Source organism: Melozone crissalis, unplaced genomic scaffold (genome assembly GCF_028551555.1).
Source record: "Melozone crissalis strain CALT ecotype California unplaced genomic scaffold, PUWL_Pcris_2 ptg000082l_1, whole genome shotgun sequence".
NCBI classification, from domain to species: Eukaryota; Metazoa; Chordata; class Aves; order Passeriformes; family Passerellidae; genus Melozone; species Melozone crissalis.
The window spans coordinates 631,902-647,278 of NW_026535859.1; the positions used below are offsets into that span (position 1 = coordinate 631,902).

The following is a 15,377-nucleotide window of genomic DNA, read 5'->3' on the forward strand; positions in this document are numbered from 1 at the left end:
GCAGGGAAAGGGCGGAACCGTGAGGGGAAACGGGGGCAGGGAAAGGGCAGGAACCGTGAGGAGGAAGGGGGCAGGGAAAGAGCGGAACCGTGAGGGGAAAGGGGCGGGCTCAGGCCAAGGGCGCCAACTGTGAGGGGACACTCTGAGAACGGCACTCTGCAAACAGACCTGCAACGGACTGAACATGACGGGAGAGAAAGCAGAGAGAAAGCAGTAAGTCTGGGAGTTTTATTTGCTATAAATACATCCCACACACCCAGTCCCTAGCACTTGAAATTGAGATCCCAGCACTTGAAATTGAGATCCCACATCTCCCAATCTCTTCCCAACTCCATCTAAACCATGTCAGTGGCTGTGGAATCAAGTGAATTTTTAAAGAGGTAGAGTTTGTTTGAGGTGGGAAAAAACCGTTTTGATGTGGGCCTGAATCCTTTCCGGGTAAGATCAAGCAGTTTTCACTGGGATTTGAGTGGTTTTGAGGTGACAGATCCATCCCTCTTGGCTTTTGGACTGCAGAGAGGGAGAAGAGAAAAAAATTAAGGCCAAACGAAAAGGAGAAGCAGCCGAGTGTGTTGCCAACATGGATCACAGAGAATGTGAGTGACCACGGATGTGGTCAAAGTGGCTCCTCCAGTGGGGGATGGAGCTGGAGCAGCGCACAAAGCTCTTCCCGCACTCGGGGCACTCGCAGGGCTTCCCTTACCGGTGCCTCCGTTGGTGTCGGGTCAAGTGAGAGCTGCTGGAGAAGCTCTTCCCACACTGGGGACACTCATAGGGCCTCTCCCCAGTGTGGATGCGCTGATGGATGATGAGGTCGGAGTTCTGCATGAACCCCTTTCCACAGTCGGGGCAGCGGAAGGGCCTCTCCTCTGTGTGAATCTGATAGTGCAGGAGGAGATGGGAGCTGCTCGTAAAGCCCTTCCCACACTTGGAACACTCAGGCTGGAGCTATGGCTGAAGCTCTTCCCACACTCGGAACACTCGTAGGGCCTCTCCCCATTGTGGATCATCTGGTGGCTGATCAGGTAGGAGCTCCTTTTGAAGCTCTTCCCACACTCCTCACACTCATGGGGTCTCTCCATGGTGTGGACATTCGTAGGGCCTCTCCCCAGTGTGGATCTTTAGGTGCACGATCAGGGCAGAATAGTGGCTGAATCTCCTTCCATACTCTGCACACTCGTACGGCCTCTCTCCAGTGTGTGTCCTCTGGTGCTCAATGAGGCCGGAGCTCCTGCTGAAGCTCTTCCCACATTGCCCACACTGGTAGGGCTTCTCCCTGGTGGGGATCACCTGGTGCCTGATCAGGTGAGAGCGCCGTCTGAAGATCATCCCACACTCCTCACACTCATAGGGCCGTTCACCAGAGTGGATCACCTGGTGCAGGATCAGGCTTGAGGTCCAGCTGAAGCTCTTCCCACACTCCAAGCACGTGTGGGGCTTCTCCCCATCATGGAGCTTCTCATGGAGTACCAGCTCCGAGCTCTGGCTCCATCTCCGGCTGCCTTCCTGGCCCAGGCTGGCTCTTTCCCCCTCAGATCCCCTCCAGCTGCGTTTGCAGCCCCTCCTCATGCAGCATCTCCGGGGCTTTTCCTCCTCGTTGGCTTCATGTGCCGTGGAGCCGCTCAAAACGGCCTCTGCCCCCAGGTTCTGCCGCGGGCATTTGTCCTCCCTGCTCTCCATGCTCAGCTCCTGCTCTGGGGGAGGAAGGACAAGGACAGGATGGGATTTGCCTCCGTGCCACAGGCAAGGGCAAGGAGATCCCCCCAGGGCTGTGCTGCAGCCGGGGCCGTGCTGGGCTGGGAGATGGAGCAGTGTTGGAGAGTTTAGTTCAAGAATGGCTTAAAGGAAAAGGCCATGAGACATACAATTGAGGGAAAAGTAAAAGGAAAAAGTAAAGTTCCTAACGCAGTTCTCAGCCTTCTGATTTCTATAAACAATTAGACTCTTTTTATAAACAATAAAGTTCTCAGACTGTCTTCCCATAACAAGCGGAACACCGTCTCTGGGAAAAGATGACACCCTGGGAACAGATGTGAAAGCTTTGGGAACTCTGGTTCTGTTTTTAATAAACAATTGTAGTTATTCTAAAACAAGAGGAGTGGTTAGAGTTTTCTCTGTTAGCCTATTATGAAATTGGATTACAGAATATGCATGAAGTTCGTTACCATTGTTATTTAAGGTGATTGATTGATCAATAAAGTTGAGTTCAATGCATTATAGGATGGTCGTTCTCCCCTCATGTCCAACAAATGGTGACCCCGACGTGATAGCGAACGCTTTCAGGGATTGCGAACACCACGGGGAGGTGAGGATTTGTCCAGGTTCCGAGAAGCAGCCGCGGAACGGCAATAAGCGCGAATAAACAAAGTGGAGGAAACCCGCCGAGACGCGCCGGCCCCGAGCGACCGTATAGACGGGTCTCGGCTGGTACGTGCAGTCCGAAGCCTTGAGGAGCTGCAAAGTGCGCACTTCTATAGGTATGGAAAGGCAAACCGCATATGAACTTTTTATTACTTTCTTGCAAAAGAGGCAAATTAAGGGGATGAATTGGCAAAAGGATTTAAAAGGACTTTGGACTTACGGCTATGATAAAGAGATTTTCCGTATGGTTTACGACTTAACGGGATGGCGTGAATTCGGTGATTTATTGTGGGAGGCTGCTTTGGAGAGTGATAAAACTGTCAAGAAGCTAAGCAAGCCATGGCGGGTGATGTACGGTGCACTTTTTCACTACGTCTCTGAGTGCAAAACAGCAGCCGCAGCTCATGGCGCTTGCGGTGCTGTGCTACTCCGAACTCGGCACGGGTGCACCGCCGCCGCGAAAGCCGAGCCGCGCCGCCCCGGGATCAAAGCCGCCGCTGCAGGAACCGAGCCGCGCCGCCCCGGGAGCCGCGCCGGGAGCGACCGAAGCGTGCCGTGGGGGGAGCAACCAAAGAAGCCGGCGCCGCAGGAGCTGAGGGCCGCGGGGGGAGCGACCGCGCCACCGCGGGGGAAGCCACGGGTGCAGCGGTGCCTGCAGCGGAGTCAGTCCTGCCAGTGAGTAAACAAAGAGCGCAGCGCGAGGGGGGGGGGGGTTTTCGCCCGCTCCGACACGAGCGCCGCAGGATCGGAGCGCTTTTTCAGGCGGGAGCGTTTCTCCCTCCGTCCTGCAGCCGGCAAAAGCTACAGTTTATGACCTAACAGTCGTAATAATTGTGAACTTTTGTCAACAAAAGGGAAAGATCTCTGTTGCAATTGAGAAACCAGTGATGGTAAACAAGCGAAGTTAAAGGAAATTTTTGATCTTCCCAGCACAGACTGTGAAACAGAAATCAGCGTAAATGAATGCGGGAGTCAAATTTCAGTTAATTTTGGCTCAGCATTGGTTATGCTGCCTTGGAATCACCTGTGTTAGCAGAGACTTTTACATCAGAAGCCCGGATAGCTCAGGTGGTGGAATATCAGACTCTAAAGCTGTGTTTTGAAAAATTTAAAATTGTTCAGGATGTGCTAAAGTGATTGTAGAAGTAAGATGTAATGACTGTGGTTTTTGTATTCTTTAAGCTTTGTTTAGATGTGATAGATGTAAAAGCAAGCACTGAATTCAAAAGAATTTTTTCACAGGTATACCTTGAATAAACTTATGTTTAAGTGTATTTAAGTATAAAATTGCTGCAGCAAAAACATGAGAAAGATTATTTTAGCTTAATATTTTAGAATCAGGCCTGTAAGTTATAGTAAATGCTATATATTATTTTCATAGTAAGTTTTATCTGGTATTAAGTAGTTTAAGTTAAGTTATCAATTAAGTGCCGTTAAATGTTAAATACTATTAAGGTTAAGTTCATTAAGTTTTTTTTCGGTGAAGTTCGAAGTCTGTTAAGTTTAAATTATATATAGGTTTAAGTTATGTAGGATTTGAAGCCAGTTAAGTCCTGTTAAGTTTATCTCCCGTTAAGTTTAAGTCTTATTAAGTAAGTTAAGTTAGATTCTGTTAAGTTTTATTAGATTTAAGTGATTTTACATGTTTTGCAAATAAGTCTGCTATAATTAGTCTCGTTAGACTTCCCAGAGGATGAATGAGTAACTGAAATTAACTTTATTTTAATAATTCCGTTTAGTATATTTATTTTAGGCATAATTTCCTCAAAGCAGCTAATCCTGTAAATTACTTTCATATATTCTAAAATTCTTGGAGCATTAATTTATTGCTGCTTTCTAAGTCTGTATCTTCCAGAACACTTTTTTAAAAGTTATGAGTCTTCAAGTGACATCCCGTCTCCAATTGTAAAGGCTATTAATTCTCTGAATATGAATCAAATATTATTTCCTACTGGGAGCTGAAAGCTGGAAGCCATACTCATTTGTTAGGAAGATTTGTTAAAGTTTTGCTCCAAGTGTTTCTATTAGATAAAAATAGGTCTTAAAATGGTATTTATTGTCTGTCTCACAGAACACACCAGTAAAAAGATAAAAATGGAAAAACCCTAAGCATCTTTTGTTTGCTAGGGTCCTATTTATTTGCAAAAAAGATACTACAGTAAGTCCTACTCCTTACTGGGAAATAGCTTTAGTTTCTCAGATCATGCTTTTACAGAAGTGTGCAAGTTAATTATCTAGTGATCTCTGTTTGTTGGCTTTAAAAATATGAGAGTCAAGAAAATGACAAATGTTTGCCCTTACTCTAATGAATACACATAGGCATTTTCTAAACCTGCTGACTTGTCTGCCTTTTGGGAAGTCCTAATGGAAGTCTTATTATTACCTACTTTCTGAAATACTACTTTTTTTTTCACAAGATTCTTTTATGCCCTAGAATTACATCTGTGCATTCTTTACTTTGTAAAGAAATCCTTAGACTTAACAATTCAAGATAAGTTGCACCTTTTTAGTATGGTCTAACTCTAGTCCTGCTTTCAGTTCAGAATTATTGATGAAAGAGAAAACAAGCAAAGTAATTCTTGGGGCATAAAGTTTAAGCAGAGTCAGTAGAGCATGAGCCTTCATTTTTCAGCAGGATCTAAACACTGCCTCAGCTTTAGACCTTTATGAATCTCATGAGCAGAAAATCTTGGCTTATTATCGGTGGGAGGTACGGTGTATTTTGAAAAGGGTTAAAGCTCAAAGTGCATCATATATAGCCTCGATAAGGTGTAGAAAACTGGTGCCTTTAACACAACATTCCGTTGTAGGTCCTATAAGAGGAGATCCCAATCAAGCATTAGATAACTGCATTAGAAGGTTACAAAGGTGTGGTTTTCAGGTGTCAGGAACAGTAAGGTTAAAAACTGAGAAGAAAAAGAAGGTCAATATAAAAACAGAAAAATGAGGTTCACTTTTGTTATATTGCTTAGTATAGTAGTAGCTGAAGAATTAAAGGTAGCACATTTTAGTCAACCTAGAGTTAACGTATGGATAACACTTGCTAGACAGATTAATCAGTCAACGCTTTGTCTCAGCCTTGGAGGAGTTACAGCTCTGATTACTCTAATTTTCAAAGGATGAATCAGCATAAACAGACATGGGCTACTCTGGATTCATCTCTAAGCCCGGAAATAGTGTCCAAACAGCTTTATAACCAGTGTAAGGCTCTAGCATCATGACACCTAAGAAATTACCCACAGGAATATTTCTAATTTGTGGAGATAGAGCCTGGAATGGAATACCAGCCCAGCCGCAGGGTGGACCTTGTTATTTAGGCAAGTTATCATTATTCCACCCTAACATATCTGTGCTGATGCAACTAAGTCATAAGACTAGCAGGGAAAGGCGCAGCTTACATAACTTAGACTGTAGTCAAATAGGAGATCCATTGTTTTGGAGTAAATTTAAACAAGTGATAGTTTCAGCTCTCCTACCATGGGGTGCTGCAAGCAAAGCAATGACTTTAGCAAAACAAATAGGGTGTTGGGCTAAGGGTGAATTGAATAAGACATCACAGATATTAGATATGTTAACTGCAGATGTACAAAGTGTTAATCACGCTGTTTTACAAAATAGAGCTGCCATAGATTTTTTATTGCTAGCACAAGGCCATGGGTGTGAAGAGTTTGAAGGGATGTGTTGCATGAACTTATCTGATCATTCTGTATCTATTCATGCTAAATTAAAAGAGCTACGACTAGGGCTTAACAGCCTTAGGGAAGAAGAAGGATTGGGAATTGATGAATGGCTTAAAAGCTTAGGATTGGGACCATGGTTAAGAAACCTTGTAATATATGCTATAGGGATATTAGGTGTACTTTTATTGCTTTTAAGTATCTTACCTTGCTTCTGCAGTTGGATCCAAAAGATGGTTGGTAGGATGATAGAGAAGACCTGGCAAGCTAACCTCTTTTCTCTCAAAGAACAAAACGGGAAAAGTGTGGAGAGTTTAGTTCAAGAATGGCTTAAAGAAAAAGGCCATGAGACATACAATTGAGAGAAAAGTAAAAGGAAAAAGTAAAGTTCCTAACGCAGTTCTCAGCCTTCTAATTTCTGTAAACAATTAGACTCTTTTTATAAACAATAAAGTTCTCAGACAGTCCTCCCATAACAAGTGGAACACCATCTCTTGGAAAAGATGACACCCTGGGAACAGATGTGAAAGCTTTGGGAACTCTGGTTCTGTTTTTAATAAACAATTGTAGTTATTCTAAAACAAGAGGAGTGGTTAGAGTTTTCTCTGTTAGCCTATTATGAAATTGGATTACAGAATATGCATGAAGTTCGTTACCATTGTTATTTAAGGTGATTGATTGATCAATAAAGTTGAGTTCAATGCATTATAGGATGGTCGTTCTCCCCTCATGTCCAACAGAACAGCACAGAGGGGAAAGGGGCACTGACTTCCTCCTCACCTGCCTCAGGGTCCTGGGGCATCTTCCTCTTCCTTGCAGCCTTCCCTGGGGCTGGCAATGGGAAATCCTGGAGTAAGAGGGTAGGAGCGTAAGAGAGTAAGGTTCCTATTACAACACAATGAATCTTCTTCTCTGTTGAATATTCTATTTCTCACTAACCAATCTAGGGCAAGATATAAGTCCTATAGCATTTACATACAGCCTATAAAAATCATTACATCACCATACTGTGTTACATTTCAAACCATAAATACTTCTCTTTGGACTCCTCCTGCTGAGCTAGTAGGTTCTGCTCTGACCCCTGGGTCTGTCTGCAAGTAGATGGAATTGTTTCATCAAAAGGGGATTACCTTCAGTCGGGCCTCACCATTGTTTTCCAATTGTTCACTAACTAAGGTATCTAAGCGCTTGCTTTCATCTCAATCTTGCTTAGACTTTCCATATTATCAAAATCTTTTGCCAGACAATCATATTTATAAGGCTTCCCTGTTTCATCTTCCCCAACACACGTTGAGTTTGAAGGTCCCTCTGCCCATGTCCATCTCTACAAGTCACAGGACACCTGGGCTTCCTGTCAGGTGAAAAGAAAAACCTCCCAAACACCAAGATTCAGCCCTGAAAAAGCCTCCCAGGAGTTCCCCTCCCCTTTGGTATTTGGAGGTTCCCCCCTGTCCCAGTTGCTGGGGTCACGCTTGGATTGTAGGTCCCCCTTCTCCTCGGTGCCCACCCTGCCCAGGCTGCTGGCAGTCCCAGCAATGCCAAAAGCTCCCCCCTCTTCGCTCTCCCCATTTCGGGATGCCGGGGCTCTTTGGGCTCCTGGGCTCCCTTCTCCCCTCATTCTCTGCTCTGGGCTGCAGCGGCTCCAAGGAGTCCCCCCTGCCCCTCTCCGGGCTCTTGAGGTTCCCACCAATGATGGCGCTCCCCCCTCTCTGGGCTCCCCACTTTGGGCTCCTGGGGCACACAGGGCTCTGCCCTCCAGGCTGCCTCTGCCGGCAGCCGCCACCGGCACTCCCGATGTCCCCCCAAGGGGCCTTTTCCACTCAGCCTTGGACTGCTTCTCCAAACATCCCCTCCAAAACCCAACTGGCAGTGACTGGGAACATGCTGGGGGGAACTGGGCTACCCTGCGACATGCTGGGAGTGACTGTAACAAAAGTGAGGGTGAAAGAGATCAACTGGAACCATGTGGAGCACAACTGGTTCATACTGGCAGGGACTGGGAGCACACTGGCCTCAGCTTTGGATCACACTGGGAGGGCCTGGACTAATACTGGGAGGATCTGAGAGCGACTGAAAATACACCCTGCCCATCCTCCCCCATACTGGGCCTGAATGGGAGCAACTGGGAGCATGCTGGGAGCAAATGGCATCATACTGGGACTGACTGGGTTGATCTAGGAAGCAACTGGAACCATGCTGGAAGCAGCTGGGACCATACTGGGAGACATTGGAAGCAACTGGGACCACACTGGGAGGGCTGGCATGTGACTGGGATCCAACTGGAGTTTACTGGGATCACACTGGGGTCAAAGTCAATGACTGAGATCACACTTTGGGCTACTGGGAGCAACTGAGAGAAACTGGGATGATGCTGCAAGCAAACTGGAGGAACTGGGAAGGACTGGATGCATGCTGGAAGCAACTGGGATATACTGGGCATGACTGAGGGATCATACTGGGAGAACTGAAACCTTACTGGGGCCACTGGCAGTGCCTGGAAATGACTGCAGATATGCTGGGGGCAACTGGGATATACTGAGAGTGTCTGTAACCATACTGGGGGGACTGGAATTACACTGGGAACAGCTGGGACCATGCTGGGGAGAGCTGGGACCACATTGGGGGCGACTGGAAGTGAGTGGGACCATGCTGGGAGGGACTGGGATCATATGGGGAGTGACTGGGATTATAGCAGAGGCAACTGGTTTCAACTGGGACCATACTGGGAGTGTTTGTAATGATAGGGGAGTGATGGAAGCACACTGGGAACAGCTGGGCCCATGCTGGGAGCCACTGAGATCACACTGGGTGTACTGGCATCAGACTGGGAGTGACTCGGAGTGACTGGGAGCAACTGGGATTAGACTGCAGGTGACTGGAATCATACTGGAGTGGCTACAGTCATACTGGGATTATACTGGGCATGAATGGAACCTGACTGGGGGTTACTGGGAGCTACTGGGCCCATGTTGGAAGGAAAATGGGCATAAATTGGGAGAAATTGGGATCATCTAGAAGGTTCTGGAACCATGCTGAGAAGACTGAGGCTATAACTGTGGCAACTGGGAGTTAGTGGGAAAGACTGGGATCATTCTGAGGTAAATAGAACCTTACTGGGGTAACTGGGATGTACTCGGAATGCCTGTAACCATACTGGGGGGGGCTGGAACCACACTGGGAACAGCTGGGATCTTGCTGGGGACAACTTGGGCCACGCTTGGGGCAACTGGGCATGATTGGGACCCTGCTGGGAGGGACTGGGACTAATCTCAGGTTAACTGGGATCATAATGGGAGGAACTGGGCACAACTGGAACTCTGTTGGGGGCAAATGGGATCAAACTTGAATCACAGTGAGAGCAGCAGGGTCCATTCTGGGTTAGGCTGGGATCACACTGACAGAGACTGGAATCATGCTGGGATTGACTTGGAGTGGCTGTGAGCAACTGGAATTGTGCTGAAAGCAACTGGTAGAAAGTGGGAGTGACTGGGAGCATGCGGGGGGTGACTGGGATATACTGGGAGAGACAGAGAGTCACTGGGATCACACTGGAGGCTCCTGGGCTCATGCTGGCATTGACAGGGGGCAACTGGGATCACACTGGGGGCACTGGTATCAGACTGGCAGTGTCTGGGATCATACTGGGTGAAATAAACAAGGCCAGGAGACTTCTTCTCCTTTTTAATGCCTTTATTAAAAGTGATCAGCTCAGGATTGGGCAGCTCGACAGTTCTGCAGCATCCGTCTTCTCTCCCAGGGCGACTCAGAGGAGGAGGATATGCACAGCTCTGCCACTACGGGCAGAGCTGGGGATCAGATCCTCGTGGGAGCCTTTAGGACCTGCTGATCCCCGTCAGATGGTGTTCCTCCCACTCAGTCAGCCTGGTCTCACCGCCGGGGTCGTCTCTCTTGGTCAGGGCGAGAGGCTCCGAAGGTGTTCCGCGTCTCTGCAGGCTCAGCATTTGGCTCCTCACGTCCAGACATCACTCCAGTCTCTCAACTCTTAGGTGGCTCGTTGTTTTTGGGGTCTTTCCGTGGGTTTGGAGTCGGGGGTCTCACAAAGCATTCTGGTCCTTGGAGTCACTTTGCATAACCCCCCCCCTCCAGGTCCCTTCTCCTCACAGTTTGGGAAGGTCCCCACCCTTCACTGTGTCTGAGGAGGGCCATTAACTCGCCCCAGCCAGGGCTTTTACTAATACAAAAATAACCATTAACGACAACGACCCGTGATTACAATAACAAAACACGAAGAGCTTCGGCAGCTACAGTGATCTGGCTGCCTTTTTTTGTAACTTTTCTCAAAAAAAAATTAACCGAATTTTGTTCATAACACTGGGAGTGGCTACAATCATACTGGGATTAGAGTGGGTGTGATTGGACCCTGACTGGATGTTACTGGGAGCTACCAGGCCCATGCTGGGAGCCAACTGGGTCTCCCAGCAGCCTGGGGAGGGCAGGCAACGAGTGGACAGGGCACCCCCAGTCCAAGTGGGACCCCCAGCAGCTGGGACAGGGGGGAACCTCCCCGGGCACCTGCGGGATGGGGGGCGATGCTCCCGGGGTCCGGAGTTCAGGCAGCGCCGGAGCCGCCCGATTCCGGCCGCGCTCTGCTCCCGCCGCTTCCTGCTGCCGCTCCGCCTCTTCCTCCCTGCCTCCTCCTCCTGCCCCGGTCCCGGAGCCCTCGCAGCCGGCGGGAGGAGCGGGGATGGAGCCGGGACAGGTCGGAACGGAGCGAAGGGTGGGGGGGATGGCAGCAGTGGGAGTGACTGGGCTGTACTGGGATCATCCTGGGAGCAGCTCCCGGGTGACTGAGTTCTACTGAGACCGTACTGGGATCACACTGGGAGTGAGGAGGAGCAGCGCGATGGCTCCAGCGCTGGGGCTGGGGGCGCTCCTGGGGCCCCGGGGTTGCGGCGAGAGCTGAGGGGGACCCCCGGCACCGGGACTCTCTGATCGCCCATCCCGGAGCACCGGGGGGGCCCTGAAACCCCATTCCTGGGCACCGGGATCCCCCCGCACTCCCATTCCCGGGCATGGGATCCACCCTGCACCCCCTTATCCAGCACCAACAACCCTCACACCCCCATTCCCGGGCAGAGGATCAACCCCTCACCCCCTTCCCGGCCATCCCGCCTCTCCCAGCCCCCAGAGCCCTCTTTTCCTTCCCCCAGAGACCCCCTTGACCCCTATTCCTGCCTTTCCTATTCCCTACCCCCTCCTCCACACCAAGGACACCCGAGACCCCTATTCCCAGCCATCCTGGCTTTTCCGACCTTTTGCATGGAATGGGGACACTGGGGACCCTTGGAGCTCCCTTTCCTGCATGCAGGAACTCCCTTAGCCCAGCCCGTCCCCCCTCTGCCCACCGCAGCCTCCCCTTTTCTCAGTCCTGGAACCCCCAAACCCCGTTCCCTGCTCTCCCAGCTCTCCCTTTGGTTCCCCCTTTGGTTTCCCCGTGCCCTCCCCGCCCCCAAATCTCGGTGTCCCCCCAGTTCTCCTGTCCCTGCGTTCCCTGCCCGTGGCGCTGTCGGAGCCCGGCCCGGGGTTCCCCCGGTTGGTGTCCATGTGGTCCCTGGCTGGGATCCCCTTCCAGCGGGATCTCGGCACAGCCAGAGCCGGCACCACGAGCGGCACCGGCATGGGGCCACCGGGGAGCTGCCGCTGCTGCAGCTGCATCCTGCCATTTCCAGTTGCTCCCAGTTCCTCCCAGTGGCTGTGCAGTCGGCTCCCAGCATGCACCTGGCAGCTCCCAGCACCCTCCAGACAGGGACCAATCACACCCCCTACAATCCCAGTCCAATTGTAGCTACTCCCAGTATGATCCTGGTCACTCCCAGTATGATCCCAGTCAGTCCCAGTATGATCCCGGTCAGTCCCAGTATGATCCCAGTCACTTGCAGTGTAACTCCAGTCACTCCCAGCATGATCCTGGTCACTTGTAGTGTAACTCAAATCACTCGCAGTCACTCCCACTCTGATGCCAGTGGCCCCCAGTGTGATCCCAGTTGCTCCCTGTCAATGCCAGCATGACCCCAGGAGCCTCCAATATAATCCCAGTGATTCCCAGTCTCTCCCACTCTATCCCAGTCACCCCCAGGTTGCTCCAAGTCACTCCCACTTCTTTCCAGTTGCTCACAGCCACTCCAAGTCAATCCCAGTATGATTCCAATCACCCTCAGTGTGATCTCAGTCCCACCCAGTATGGATCCAGCTGCTGTCACTGTCATCCCAGTATGGTCCCAGTTGTCTCTAGAATAGTCCCAGACCCTCTCAGCATGGTCCCAATCACTTCCAGTTGCCCCCAGCATGGTCCAACTCGCTCCCAGTTGCCCCCAGCATGGTCCCAGCTGTTCCCAGTGTGTTTCCAATCCCCCCAGTATGGTCACAGACACTCCCAGCATATCCCAGTGTGCCTAGTACAGTTCTAGTTAGCTCAGAATGGTCCCAGTCTTTCCCAGTTCCTCCCAGTTGCCTCCAGCATGATCCCAGCTTCTGGCAGTTGCCCAAAATGTGATCCAAGTGACTCCCAGGATGACCCCAGCAGGATCAGTAGTCACTCCCAGTATGGTTCCAGTCACCCCCAGTGTGACCCCAGTCAGTCCCAGATACTCCCAGTGTTATTGCAGTCATGCTCAGAGTGACTCCCTGTCATTCCCAGTGTGGGCCCAGTTGCTCCCAATCACTTCTAGGATGATCCCAGTCACTTCTAGGATGATCCCAGTCACTCCCAGTATGATGCCAGTGGCCCCCATTATGATCCCAGTTGCTCCCTGTCAATGCCAGCATGACCCCAGGAACCTCCAATATGATCCCAGTGACTCCCAGTCTCCCCCAGTATATCCCAGTCAGGCCCAGCATGCTTCCAGTCGCTCCCAGTTTCCCCTAGTTGCTTTCAGCACGATTCCAGTCGCTCACAGCCACTCCCAATCAATCCCAGTATGATTCCAGTCACCCCCAGTATGACCCCAGTCAGTCCCAGATACTCCCAGTATTATTGCAGTCATGCTCAGAGTGACTCCCTGGCACTCCCAGTGGGGGCCCAGTTGCTCCCAGTCGCTTCCAGGATTGTTCTAGTCAGAGCCAGCACCTTCCCAGTCACTCCCAGTATGATCCCAGCCATTTCCCATAGGATCCCAGTATGACCCCAGCATGGGCACAGCTGCTCCCATGACCATCCAGTAGGGTTCCAGTTGCTCCCATTTACCCCCAGGGTGGTTTCAGTCCCTCCCAGTGTATCCCAGTTGCTCCCAGCATGTTCCCAGTCATTCCCAGCTGCCATGAGTTGCTTGCAGCCTGATGCCAATTGCTGACAGCCACTCCCAGTCACCCTCAGTGCAGTCCCAGTGGCTGCCAGAATGACCCAGTATGATGCCAGTGACTCCCAGCATTGGCCAGCTTCTCCTACTGAGGTCCCAGTAGGATCCCAGTAGCCCCCAGCACGGTTCCAGTCAGTCTTTGTTCCTCTCAGTGTGATCTCAGTTGTCCCTAGTATAGTGCCAGCCAATCCATAGATGATCCCAGTCCCTGCCAGCGTGGTCCCAGTCATGCCCAGTTGTCCCCAGTGTACACCCAGTCATTCCCACTCGCTCCCAGGTACCCCCAGCATGGGGTTCCAGTTCTCCCCAGCATGGTCCCACCTGTTCCCAGTGTGGTTCCAGTCACCTGAGTATGGTTAACAGAGACTCCCAGTATATCCCAGTGTCCCTCAGCATGCTCACAGGCATTCCCAGTCACTCCCAGTAGAATCCAGTCCCAGTTCAGCCACTGCTGGGATCCCCCAGCCCTGTGTGCATCCCCCCCTGGCGGATGTGCCGAGAGGAGCCCCAAGGGCTGGCAGCGGCCAGGCAGGGTCCCCAGCAAGGCCCAGTTTCGATGTGCAGCCCCCAGTTTGCCCAGTTTGCCTCTCCTTTGGCCCGGGCCGGGTTCCCCCGCCCGCAGTGGCTGGGAGCAGCCGAGAGCCCCGCGCTGCCCATCCTGACCTGTCCTGGCTCCATCCCCACTCCTGGCACGGGCTGCGAGGGCTGGGGGAACGGGGCACCGAGGGTGTGGCTGCTGCTGGGGGAGGAGGAGGAGGGAGGGAAGGGCAGGGATGAAGGGAGAGGGGGAGCAGGGGTTAGGGGGGAGGAGGAGGGAGGGAAGGGGAAGGATAAAGGGGGAGAGCCAGAAGGGATAGAAGAGGAGAAGGAGGTGGGCTGAGGGAGAAGGAGGAGTGGGAGGAAGAGGAAGAGAAGGGACAAAGGCAGATCCAGGAAAGCAGAGGGAAGCCCTTGTCCTTAAACCCCCCTGAGCGTGGACTGCGCCCCAGTGTGGGCAGCAGAGAAGGGGGGGATTCTGCTCCTCTGCCCCACTCAGGTGAGTCCCCACCTGCAGAGCTGCCCCAGCCCTGGGGGCCAGCACAGGAACGACCTGGAGCTGGTGGAACCAGTCCAGAGGAGGCACCAGAGATGCTCCAAGAGCTGGAGACCCTCTGATCTGGAGCTAGGCTGGGAGAGCTGGGGGTGCTCACCTGGAGAAGAGAAGGATCCAGGGAGAGCTGAGATGTCCTGCAGCTCCCTCTGTGCTCTCAGGCAGGCAGAAGCAGGCTCTGGATTCAGCCCTGGAGCAGGGCAGGTGTTGGGGGTGTTACATGGAGCTGCTCTCCTGTGGGATATCCCCTCCAGGTTGCAAGCTCCTCAGTGGAGGAGTGAATCCAGGAATGTGACTGTGGTAGTCCTTCCTTGTGGCTTGCCCCCAGCCCTGCTGTTCCATTGGCCACTCCTGTGGGAGACAGTGCAGGTTTAGGTGCCTCAACACCTCCAAACCCTCCCTGAATTTGGAGCCTCCACCCATGAGATGGTTACTGGGGAGGGGGAGCTCGGCCCAGATATCCTGGGGGGGGGGGGGGTCTCTGCATTGGGTTTTTTTGGGGGGATGTTTGGAGAATGAAGCAGTCCAAGGCCTAGTGGAAAAGGCCCCTTGGGGGGACATCGGGGGGTCCCGGTGGCGGCTGCTGGCAGAGGCAGCCTGGAGGAGCAGAGCCCTGTGTCCTCCAGGAGCCCAAAGTAGGGAGCCCAGAGAGGGGGAAGCGCCGCCACTGGCGGGAGCCTCAAGAGCCTGGAGAGGGGCAGGGGGGACTCCTTGGAGCCGCTGCAGCTCAGAGCAGAGAATGAGGGGAGAAGGGAGCCCGGGAGCCCAAAGAGCCCCGGCATCCCGAAATGGGGAGAGCGAAGAGGGGGGAGCTTTTGGTATTGCTGGGACTGCCAGCAGCCTGGGCAGGGCAGGCACCGAGGAGAAGGGGGACCCCCAATCCAAGTGTGATCCCAGCAGGTGGGACAGGGGGGAACTGCTGAACACCAAAGG

General features: G+C 51.9%; 1 protein-coding gene across 1 annotated transcript; it reads right to left on the reverse strand.

Moving 5' to 3' along the window:
* Positions 1-214: 214 nt before the first annotated feature.
* Positions 215-11,714, reverse strand: LOC128946682 (zinc finger protein 239-like). The gene is made up of 7 exons (XM_054290617.1): positions 11,555-11,714; positions 3,092-3,146; positions 2,804-3,013; positions 1,174-1,522; positions 937-1,058; positions 704-892; positions 215-510 (listed from the first exon to the last, which is right to left on the reverse strand). Exons 1-7 carry the CDS (start codon positions 11,712-11,714, stop codon positions 456-458), a joined length of 1,140 nt encoding a protein of 379 aa, XP_054146592.1. The 3' UTR covers positions 215-455.
* Between the last annotated feature and the right edge of the window lie 3,663 nt (positions 11,715-15,377).

Bases quoted from the DNA above. Each gene is read 5' to 3' on its own strand.
- LOC128946682 (XM_054290617.1), bottom strand. From the start codon at position 11,714: ATGCAGCTGCAGCAGCGGCAGCTCCCCGGTGGCCCCATGCCGGTGCCG. The intron at 1,523-2,803 runs GTGCCGAGTTCG...TGAGGGGGAAAG, and splicing joins TTCGCGGCGGCGGTGCACCC to AGCCAGCCTGGGCCAGGAAG. The intron at 1,059-1,173 runs GCAGAGTATGGA...CATGAGTGTGAG, and splicing joins GAGAGAGGCCGTACGAGTGT to GAGTGTGGGAAGAGCTTCAA.